The following is a 12,170-nucleotide window of genomic DNA, read 5'->3' as shown; positions in this document are numbered from 1 at the left end:
GAAACTTGTCTGGCAATACATATTGGTATAAAAGCACCCAAGTCTAGCAAAATATTAGTCTGTCTTATGCCAGGAATATATAAATAGCTAGTCATTAAATAACTAAAAAGTCTACTTCATTATCCATGAATGATTGCTTGACTGAAATAAACTCAAATCAATGTGCTTACATCTTTTGAAAATGATAAGCATGGCTGCAGTGTATTAGAGAGCACTAGATTTTGATTCAGGAGATCAGCATTTTGTCTTGTTTTCCTGCTCATGGGTTTGAAGTTTTTGAAAAGTCACTCAAACTCTTCAACTTTAGTTTGCTCACCTCTAAGGTGAAGATAATCTCTCTAGCTGAGGGTCAAGTAAGGCAATGATTAACTGTGATAACATATCCAAAAGATACTTTATGTACTCTAGACACTGCATGAATAGATTTTATTGACTTACCTGCGTTCACTGATCCAGTGTCAACGTAAACATTTGCGCAGAATGATGCTAACAAAAGTCCAATCAATGGACCAATGATAGCACCTGTTTCTATAAACCCTAAAAACAAAGGAAAAATAAAGTTATAGTAGAGTTTCATAACCACATACAGAGTTCTGGTTCATAAAGAGTCTGAAGACTGATTTGTGTTGCCTTAGATAATTTATAAGGAAATTAAGCTTGGTATATACATAAGGTAAGGTTTGTTTCCATAAATGTTGGGAAAAAAAAAAGCCTCATAATTTAAAGCCACATTCTCTAGGCTTCCAAATTCTCTGTTATGCTGGACCTCAGGTGGAGATTTGCTGTAACAGTGCAAGCTGGGATCATGCTATCGACAAAGCCTCAAGATAGACCATGGGCCTTTTGATGTTTTCCATAATCAAGCTTTTAGCTGAATTCTGAAACAAAAGTATGTTATGATAATATCTTGGGCACATTACTCAGAAAAGCTACATTCCCAAAATTCCAACTTAAAACTCCCTTCTGCCTACATCCTCACTTCTTTCTCTTCACTGTTTTTCATGATCTCCTTTCTTAATGCTCCACATTCTTATTCTCCATTTTCATCAGCCCCCTCTGGCCTCACTGAATTCTTTCTCACCTGGAACTTCATCATCAGCCATCTCCGCTTCAGAATCTTTGCTGAACCCTCCCTACTCACTGAAAATCTAGTCATGGGCTTTCTCAACGTTATTCCTCTTCACTTTGAAGTGTGTATTTACCCGCCAACTCAGTCTTCCCTGCAGTTCTATGGGCTAGCCTACTATACACTCCTGACTCCTTGATCAACCCCTCCTATCTTCTCTGAAGTCTTTCTCTACCAATATTCCCACTCTTGTGCTTGTTAATTCTCTCCCTATCCATTAATTTCTACAATATTTCAAATCCACCCTGCTTTCTCTCCTTTCACTATACTCTCTGTCTCTACTTCCTCACCCCTCACTCACTCTACTCGAATCATTTCACTTTCCATTCAAACTCAAGCTCTTGGATACCACCACTAATCTCCTTGCCACTAACTCAATGTTCTTTTCTGGTCCTCATCCTCCTAACTCTCCATGATATTTGACATTGCTGGCGAACTCTTCCTCTGACATTTTCTTTCTAAGACTTTTAGAACACAATGCTTTTCTTGTTTCACTTTTTCTTCTATGACTACTCCTTCCTTGATTTTTCTTCCTCCTGTTCTAACCACTAAGTGGAGGTGTTCCCCAGTATTTTGTCCTAGGACTTCTCACTATATTATGGCCTCCCATGGGAATATTATTTCTCCTTCTTGATTTCATTTATTGTCTTTCTATAAAGAGAGCTATAAAGCTCCTACACTTCCAGAACCATACATGAAACTGTTTCCTTGAGGTAAAACTAATTGATTTATAGTTACCTAACTAAATATATAGCTCATTGATTTATAAATGTATAGCTTTTTATTTAGGAACCTTAAGTGGACCATGTATTATTCATCTTAATAGAGAGGTTATAACAGTTATTTCTATATATAATACATCCTAGTATTTATTGAATGAGAAAACATACTATATCAAGGTGTTCATTAATTTATTTTAAGTGAGAACTTGTATTCTTTAAATATAAATATGTGAAGGAATTTGAAAGGGCTGAACAGAAAAACACTGAAAAGGATTATTGCAAAATCAGTTAGTTGCCCAAAAGTACCAAAAGTTACTGGGGGCAATGATTTCTAAACATTTTAATTCATCTTGATTATGTATTGGTCTATTACAATCTTTTCCCAGCCTCTTAAAATTTTCTGTTTTTAAAAATCTATGTCTACATTCAAAGCAAAATGTCCTGTACTCAAAGTTATGATTTTACTACTGATGAAATAACTAAAGAATATGAGCAAGTTATTCATAAAAGAACATGTAGGGGATTGGAAGACAGCATAAGAAGGTAGGTTTTGAGGAAAGTGACATTCATGGATTTTAGAAAAGGAAATCTCAAGCAATGTAACCCAAAGTAAGAAGACAGATTTTTGTAAATAAATGAAGTCTCGCTAGTATAGAGAGATTGTGATGAAGAGAAACTATATAAGAAACTAAATAGATAAATGGGGAGCAGAGTCATAAGTAATAAAGTAGAGAGCTCAGATTTGATAAATAACAAGACAGTATAGTTTCATGAACATGGGAGAGATGTGTAAAACAATATTTGAGAAAAATTATGCTGCAAGAATGTGTGTAAAGAATTGGTAAAAGAAAATACTAGAGATAAGAGAATCAATGAAGAAGTTATAATCAACTTCAAAATGAGGTAATGAGGACTTGAATAAAAAACAGAAATAATGAAACAGTGAGACAGGTTTTGAATATAAGTTACATTTTAGAGAAAAAAAAAATGGTAACTCTCTTTCCAGGTTGGATATAGAGCAGTGTCAAGGAAATGGGAGAGTCACAGAGAAACGCAAAGGCACCAGATAGTAGTATTTTCAATAGAAAAAAAAGCAGATTTTAGAAAGTGATTTATTTGGAGTCAGCATATAATTGCTCCATTCAACAAACTTTTATTGACCACAAACAGCACCAAGGCACTTTAATCATCATCCTGGAAATCATTAAGAATCCAAAAAAGTAACTGATCTCTGCCCTCAAGAAACTTACTGTGTCCCCTTTCTGAATAAAGTTGATACATAAACAAGTTAACATAAACACGTTAGGGTGGTCACTGCCTAGACAGCTCTGAAGTTTGGGGAAGTGATTGAACTAGAGGAAGGGGTAGCAACAGATAAGATGGAATTTAACAAAGGATTATGAATACTGAATCTGTATATAATTTTCTTTTTCTTAGTTGTTAGGGTATTAGAATAGCTAGAAGGAAGTAATTGAAATGGTGGAACTGTAACCCATAGCATCCTTTGAAATTTGTTCTATAACTACTTGTTAAATTGTAATTTGAAAGTTACCATTGTTTTGTATATAAGTTATATTTCACAATTAGGAAATAACTGAAACTATGGTAATATAACTCATATCTTTTTTGGAAATTTCCTATATAACTACTTGTTAAATCATACTTTGAAAGATATTATCTTTTTGTATATATGTTATATTTCACAATAAGGAAATGACTGAAACTGTGGAACTAGAACCCATAACATTCCTTGAAATTTGCTCTCTACTTGTTAAATTGCACTGGAAAGTTATCACTTCTACGTATATATGTCATATTCTACAATAAAAGTATGATTAAAAAAGGAATTAAGACAGTATACAGGAAGGAAGAAAGTACTAATTTCCCTATAAAAGTAAACTATTTAAAACAATGGTAATTCAAGGAAGGCAGAGTATATTGTGTGCCAAGTGTCATGTTTCACTCATTTAGTCAAACATAGATCTGCGAGAGATGTATCAGGATCAGAGCTATCTGTGAGAGAGATTACAGTCCATACTTTAAGCATGGAAGAACTCCTTAAGAAAACAAAATATAAAAAAGAAGAGCATTATGTCAAGGAGAGAACCATAGAGGGAACCAAGAAGAACCTGTGAAAGTGGCAGAAATATAACAGAGTCGTCATTTTAAGCATAGAAGCCAAACGAAGTAGTATCCGGGTTAGAACAGAGATAAAGTTGAATGATAATTGTGGGCAGTAAGAAGATTCATGGTGACTTTAGAGAAAACAATTTCAAAGGAAAGGATAGCATCCATAATGCCAAGGGTTGTGAAGACTTAGAAACAACTTCCTCATAAATGTATTTGAGAAAGAGAAGAAAGGGCAGGGGGAGCAATCATAAGAAAGAGCAACAGTATAGGCTACCCCTACCTCCACCAGGATTTCAGAGGTTTAATTTTTTTAAATGAAGAAGAAAAGCAACCAAGGCAAAAATGAGCTAATGAAAACATTTTAAAATGGCAATTACATGGAGTAGGTAGGTCTTCAAAATAGAAGAAAAAAATGAGCTCAATAGTATAAGGGTGGTTACAGAGAAGAGGAGGAACACATCCTTCTCAGCCCTGAGATGGAAATATGGAAGGAAGTGGATTTTTCTCTTTACTCACTTGTGCTTCTTAAGTGCTTAGAATAGAGGAACTGGAAGCTTAAGGAGAATATGCAGAATTCACAAGTTTACATAAATTGCTTTTGCAGTGCAAATGGCCACATTGGGGCAAAATCTATAATTCATATAACAGCAAATAGCTAAAATAACTAAAAGAATATTGTTTAATTAAAAAGAGTGACCCCAACCTTTTGCTTTTCAAACGTACCTATATATAAAGGAGAGTTTTCAGATTTGGCAAAATCTTCTATGTAGGAAATGCCCAAAGGCATGATGGGAGTTTCACCAATTCCACGTATAATATTTCCTACCAGTACATACACCCACATTAATGATTTCACTTCCTTCACACACCCTGCATTTAAAAAAAGGTGTTGCATTAGTGTTTTGATGGTAAAGGATTCATGCTACTTAATTCTAAGGTTTCTATAAACATTTCATAATTCTTATGTGACCATGGCACCTAATTCATGATTTTTATTTCTTTGCCACCAATGAATCATGGGCCCGTCCTATCGCATTTGCTGACAGAGTACTTAGGCGCGGGCAAGTATAAGCGATGTGATGGATCCAGTTCCTTCTGGGTCAGAAGAGCTGAATATACACATCTCTTCCCAGTTCAGTGTTTAGTGTCATACTGGTAGCTTGATGGGAGTATTTATACCACAGAAATCGGCAAACACGACAATTAGGGCTGTTTTTCCCTGGAGATTCAGTTTACCAATAACCACTGAATCCACCAAGCTGTTACGAATGCTTAAAAAAAAACTCACTGAAGTTTGGATGGTGTTGCTACAGCTCTAATTACTTTTTAGAAACTGAAAATGTATAACCAGGTGGTAATTCACATTCACATTTCCTCTACAGAGCCTATTGCATACTGCAACCACCAAAAAACTTTTAATAAACAAATCAGTCCTAATCCTTGGAGCTGCTTATTAGAATAACACAGACTAGGTCAAAATGAATCGAAAGGGAGAAAGATAGGCAGACCTCTGAAAACTTGTACCTCTTTGCCATTCTGGTTCTAGCCAAAGTAGCTGCCAAACAAGGAGGAAACCCTTAGGGTTATGTTTTTTAGGAAAGTGAATAACAACTTATTCTCACCTCCTATAAATTGGCTGAGTGCCACCCATAGAAGTGAGGGTCCTGAACGCAGCTGGCATTGGGTACTTCTTGGGAGTTCTAGCTCTCAATCATTCCCAGTCCAAAAATCCACAGTCTACATTTATGAGTATTCAGGTCTTTTTTCTATGGAGCACAATGATTTTTTTCTAAAGATCATAGGCAAATTCTAGGCTTACTCTAAGGGCAAAACTGAAAGGTGATTTCCTGGAGATACACAAGACTGGGGAAGCTTTGTTTGATCTGCTACATTCCGGACCACCCCTGGGGTTAGTCTTGGGCAAAAGCCAATTTAAGAAGAAGGCTCAGGCTGCTATTTACTTCATTGTTCTTTGTTTCCCCAGGTGGTTCCTCTGGCCTAGGACTTCTGAGACAGCCACCCTTAGGCTCCTTGAAACTATTTTGATTTCCTCTGATTCCTAGACCTTGGGACCACTGTATCTTCCACTGCTATGAATCCAGCATAAAAATGTTTCCATCAGAGAAGGAGAAGTTCTGGTCTAAGATAAGTCAGGAGAGCCATCTCCAGATGAAATAACACTAGAAGATTAGATAGGCCCCTTAGCACATAAGGGGAGCAGATGCCAGCACAGTGGTGACTGAGCCTATAGGAAGCTAAAGGAAGCACAAATACAGTGTTGGACTGTAAAGGAGTGTCTCGGGTAAAGAGGGAAAGGTGGGACATAAGGCATCTGAGAGAAGTTCCTAGTTGAGTAGAAAAGGATTAGAATATCAAGACTATAGCATAGTTGCCTGTTTTCCTAGCTACAGAAGAGGAGGGATATAACATGAATCTTTAAACTCTATTTCTATCTCTATCTCCTATTTACTTAATAGTATGGATGAAATCATCAACAAAAATACATCCTTTTAAACTGTTTTCCTCTGTGAAATTAACTTGACAATGATCCTTGGCTGGATGTCTTTGATTCATTTTGCAGTAACCATTTTAAGGACTAGACAAAGGCAGTCTTAATTAATACATTCAAAGATAAAAGGAATAACATTCTGCATTAATAGCCATTCCTATTCACTGTGATCCCCTCCAAAATTCCTGAAAAGAGAAAATATCTATTGTCCATTTACCTTACTCAATTAACAAAACTCAATCACTCATTCAAAAGCCCTTAGCCGAAAGTGTCCAGTTAAAAATTTACTGAACAGAAAGCAATAAAATGAAATAGGTAACCTGATGGATCTTCTGTTGGCTTGAAAATCTCAGTTCCATTTTCCACACACAAAAAACTGTTTGAGGATAAGTTGCCTGAAACTGAAACTGTAGATTCATATTCATATCTGTGTGAACACAGAGAAAAGATGTCTATGTTAAGGAATTGATAAGTATATTGTGAGCAATGTCCAGATTATTAACCTCTGCTTCACTTAAGACACAGCATCCAAATCCAGTAAAGAAGGTCTTTTTATCTTTGCTATCCTAATCATGATAAATTAATAGGGTCAAAAGGAACTTGCTATTCACTATAAATTTGCAGTCCCTGTATGGTAGCTTTCAATTATTCTGCATGTGAATTATCTATCTTTTAGGTTATTTAACATCATCCTTCTTTGATTTTTAGGTAATCATTTCCTGGAAATAATTAGTGTGAGATCAGGAACAGAAACTAAATGTTTCATAAAATAATAGACTCAACAAAGTATAATTAAGAAGATAAAAGCTTTCAAAGGGTAGGGAACAACACAGTCTCTCATTTTGGATTCTCTGAGTTTTGCTTGCAAGAAATACACTACTACTTTCAGAGAATCCAAACAATAATTCCTTCATGGGTTCATTAACCTCTAAGTAAAACAAAACATTTGCCCATTGATAAGAAAGGCCTTTTTTTTTTTAAGGCTTTGGGAGTCTCAAACACCCTAATAACACAATGTAATGACATGTTTTCCTCCCATAAGAACAAAGGATTTAAGAGACTATGACTATTTAACTTAGGCAAATTACCAGAAGATCTACATGTCTTTTCTCAGAGAGTAAATTACATGCTGCAATAAGGAAGGAAAACATACCCAGTTAAGTCTCTCTTTGTTAGAAATTATGCTAGATTGCTTTCTATGTTTCTATTAGATAAGGGAAAGACAAAAGAAAACTTGCCCTTTTGAGTTCCAAGTGAGCAAAGAGTGTTATGCTTGGATGTCACCGATGGTCTCCATTTCTGTGCTATGGGATGTAACAGAAGGGATCAGAACACCCCCTCCTCAGAACAATTGCCAAGTCAAGTCCACAAAGAGTGGCTGTGAACTGAGAACAAAGGCTTCTGTCTCCTCTCCCAAGACCCTGTGAGACATGCCAGCTTCAGAGAGCAGGGAGAAATGTCAATAATAACTGAATATTACTTGGCATTGTCTTAGGTAGGATAAGGAAATAAAGGGCCAGTAAAAAGTCTTTTTTTGCCTAGAGACTTCAGATCCCTTCAGAAATCCCTGAGAAGATAAAATATCTTTTGTTCATTTAACTTATTCACCTAACAAAATCCAAAAATGTATTCCCAAAACACCAGTAAATGACAGTAAGTCAGTTTAAAAAGGAAAAGAAAAAGGAATAATCCCACAAGGATGGGAGGTTTGACAAAACTTTGAAAAGCAGATAGCAGATTATTGAGTAGTCACTGACCTAACAGATATGAAAAGACACAACCCTAAGTAAGTGCCTACAGGGGAGCAACCAAAGGCATACATATATTCCTGTAAAGTTTCAAGAATTGGAGTCACAAGATACTTATAAAAAACAGAGGTGGAAACAGTCGGAAAAAAACAGGACAATTGGTTCAAAGAATGTGTAAGGAGAAGTTAGATCCTCAAAGAACCCTTCTCCATTCCAACTGAAATTGTCCACTGGCTTTAGAAAGTCTGAACCAGCAAACCTGAGGATAGAGATACTGTACTAAAAATTAAGTTAAAAAAAAAAAACACATCCTGAAAAGTGATATCCCCATCCCTCATCTAGATAGTAGCCAAGCCTTTACCTTTAGGCAAAAGATTGGAGTATCCCTCTCTAGGAAAACTAACCTGTTATGGGTATTTGTGAGTCATCTGAATTAATAGCTAGCCCTTGCACAATCACCCTATGAAGAAGTTTTCCATCGAACAAGTCATAATTGTGTACACAGAACTTCCAATCAGCTTTTATGTTGCTGTATTTCCTCTCTCTTAAAAATGAATAGACAAAAAGAACCACCAGACATTTCAAAGAAGATGATGACATTAAAGATAGAAACAAGACAAACAAAAATTGTACACTTGGAGGAGACAGAGACAACGAAGACAGCTGAAGAAAATTTAGATAGGAGAAGACACTGCATTCTTGAAAGAAGAACAAAATGTTTCTTAAAAAGAGACATTCAAGAAAAAAAAGATTCTTGAAAATGAAAAGTATGATAGCATAAATTAAAAATTCATTAGGTGGTTTGGAAGATAAGGTTGAAAAGATCTCCCAGAGAGTAATAAAAAGTCAGAGGTAGAAAATTGGAAGAAGGAAAAAAAAAAAGATGAGAAAAATATAAAACTAAAATTAATCCAGGATGTCCAATATTCACATTGTAGAAGTTCTAGAAAGAAAAATCAGAGAAAATGGAGGGATGAAAAGAAGGGGAAGAACATTATTAAAGAAATAATACAAGTAACTTTTCCAAATGTCCAGATTGAAGGCACCTAGCACAATGGAGGAAAAGGATTTATGCCAAACCAATTATGAAATTTCAGATTCTGCAACTTAAAAGAAAATTTCAATATCTCCCAGAGAAAAGAATCTGGTCACAAGTTTCAGAATGGCCCAGGATTCTCAAAAGTAACACTGGAAACATTGGAATAATGCTTTCAAAATCCCTAGGGAAATTATTTCCAACCTACAATTTTATAACAAACTATCAATCAAGTGTGAGAGCAAAATGTGAATGTTTTCAGATATTCAAAGTCTTAAAATTTGTATTCCTCTTGCATGCTTTCTCAAAAAGCTACCAGATTATTTTCTCCACCAAAGGAGTAAGAGTAAAAAATAAAAGTGGACAACGTGAGACCCAAGAAACAAGTAACTGAATGCAAGGCAGAAATAAAGCAGATTCTAAGGGTAATGACGAGGGAAAATCCCAAGGCAACAGTAATGTACGGGCCTAGAGAGTTTCCAGTTCAAACTGCAGAAGAATTGAGGTTGACAGGAGAGGTAGTTCTAAAACAACAGAGAAACTCAGGTACAAGCATCAAGTACAAAGGGTTTGGAAGAGCTTTCCCTCCTCATGTAAGGGTAAATTTGTCTTTCAAATTGCCTTGCTGTGTCAGTAAACACAATATGTGCATAAGAATATTGAAAGTATATTTCCTTTACCACTGGAGAGTTTAGTGATGAATTAGTGAGAGATACAAAGAAAATTAATCAAATGAAAAAATGAAGCAATTATTAAATCCAGGGAAAATAAAAAGTTGTATAAGAAAGGAAAAAGGAATTATAATAACTGCCTGGTTCAGTCATTAAAAATCTATACATAGTCATAAAAACGCAAACTCTGAATATGATTTTATAGTAGAAAGTCTATATATTAAGCTGAAATATCAAAAACTAACGGGATAAGCATTTACTTAGACATATGGAGGTAAATAGACAAAAGAGCTAAAACTGGCAAGTGGATGCCTCTAGGAAGTAGAAATATGGAGTAAGGTAGAAGGGAAAGGACAACTCTTTTTCAATATAAGCCTCCCTAGTTCATAAATTGGCAAAATGTAGCTATGTAAGTGGTAGTGTTGCAGCCAAGAGCACAAAACAGCCTAATGGAACAGAAGCTGCATCTTTCAGTTCCCATTACAGTGCTTTGTGATTTTAGACATCATGGCTCTAGAAAGGAAAATTCACTTCCTGCAGTTGAAAATTAAATCTAAAACATCATCAGAGACTGGAATACTTACCTATTCATGAGGAAATGAGGTAGCGATTGCAAGAAACATCCTAAGCCCATAATCACACATCCAACACCAATCACTATAGGTCTATGAAGTTTGGTTCCAAAATAACTCACAAATATAATCAACAAAAGATTTCCTAGAAAAAAAAAATTAAATGCTTATTTCCACAAGTAAGAAGAAAATCTTAATCACACCCCCACTCAATTGTTCACTATCTAGCATTTATTATAATAACAGCTATCTCAAATATTGGGTTTGGGGCTAGGGATGCATAAAAGGTAAATGAATAAGAATGACCTCTCCCCAAAGGAGAGCTCTGCTTAGCAGTGTAGACAGAAACAGAAACAGAGGGCAGAGGAAGAGAAGCCAGCGACAGGACTGAAGAATGGTGTATGGGAAGATAAAAGGCTCTTTTTGTAATTATCTAGCCTTGGGGAATGGGATGCATAAGCGCTGTCAGCTGTATGTGACTTTGGCTTCCCCTCTCTTCCTGTTCAACAGAATACTGTGATGTTTTGCTGTCCTTGGAAAGAGAAGCAAAAATCAAATTCAGAAAGATGCATGTTTTGTAACTAATGATTCAGAGAGATAACTTTATATTGGTCAACATAGCCAAGCCAGAGATCTATTTTTTTTCTACTTCTTCCTTAGATCATATAATGTAGGTAAGTCACCACCACCGCCCCACACATACTTCTCCAAGGCCTTAGAAGTAAGTTAGTCTAGATTTCAAGAGTAAATAAGTCCTAATTTTTCTTAGGATAGAAAAGCCCATTAGGGAAATTCCATTCTTAACAGGTGCTTGGAGAGTGTGGATTGAAGGGGGTGAAAGAATCAAATATAGGAGTAAGTTCTTTGCAAACCATAAATTTCTGAATTCCAAAAACAGTATTTACCCTGATTCCACTATGTGTAGGGCTTTGTGATAAACTCAAGGATTATAAAATTTTTACAATATCTTTTCCTCAAAGAGTTAATAATTCTCTAGATTAAGTTGTATATTTTGAAGTCTTTTCTTTAGATCTCTGTTTTTTCTCCAATTTCTGCCTCAGACATAGAAAAGATGTCAACCCCTACATTATTATATATGGAGAGTGTCTCATCTCTATAGCCATACCAGCCACACTGGCCTGCCTAGGTTTCTAAAATCCCCATCATCAAAAGCATTCATGCTGAAGGTATTGTCTCCAGAAGGCCATTGTTTAAAGTCCGTATCTGTCTTTGAAACTGGAAGTAAAGAGATTTCCTTTCTCACATAAGAGTGAGTTTATCTTTCAAATTGCCTTACTCTATCACTAAAATCAATCACCATAAGATGGGAGGGGAAAAGACAGCTAAGTCTTTGTTAAGGGTATGGAGAACACTGCCTATAAAAATGACTGGGGAAAGGTAAGCAAAGTGATACTTTTTATTAGCATCTGTAAATTTCCTCTTTTATCCCCTCACAACTATTTCATACCTTTATCAATCTTCTCTCAAGTCACCTGTCCCCACTTGCGTTCCATAGTTAATATGTTTTAATTTGTCAAGAAATTTGGGCGATCAAACATGAGGTATCTGAGTTTCCCACCTTCTACGTCCTTTCCTGTTCCCTTCAGTTTCTGAGGTCGTAGTGCTCATTTGACCACCCAAGGACAAACAAACCAC

General features: G+C 35.7%; 1 protein-coding gene across 4 annotated transcripts in view; it reads right to left on the bottom strand.

Moving 5' to 3' along the window:
* SLCO1A2 (solute carrier organic anion transporter family member 1A2) overlaps nt 1-12,170 on the bottom strand; it is a 201,948-nt gene that overhangs the window by 32,926 nt on the left and 156,852 nt on the right. For all 4 annotated transcript variants that reach the window (XM_037845082.1, XM_037845083.1, XM_037845085.1 and 1 more), the window contains 4 exons: nt 10,527-10,659; nt 6,808-6,914; nt 4,702-4,848; nt 439-537 (listed from right to left, as the gene is read on the bottom strand). In XM_037845082.1, the coding sequence (XP_037701010.1) occupies nt 439-537; nt 4,702-4,848; nt 6,808-6,914; nt 10,527-10,659 (486 nt within the window). The remainder of the gene's footprint in view (nt 1-438; nt 538-4,701; nt 4,849-6,807; nt 6,915-10,526; nt 10,660-12,170) is intronic.

This window comes from Choloepus didactylus, chromosome 8 (assembly GCF_015220235.1).
Source record: "Choloepus didactylus isolate mChoDid1 chromosome 8, mChoDid1.pri, whole genome shotgun sequence".
NCBI lineage: Eukaryota > Metazoa > Chordata > Mammalia > Pilosa > Megalonychidae > Choloepus > Choloepus didactylus.
This window is presented reverse-complemented; position numbering and strand designations above follow the sequence as displayed.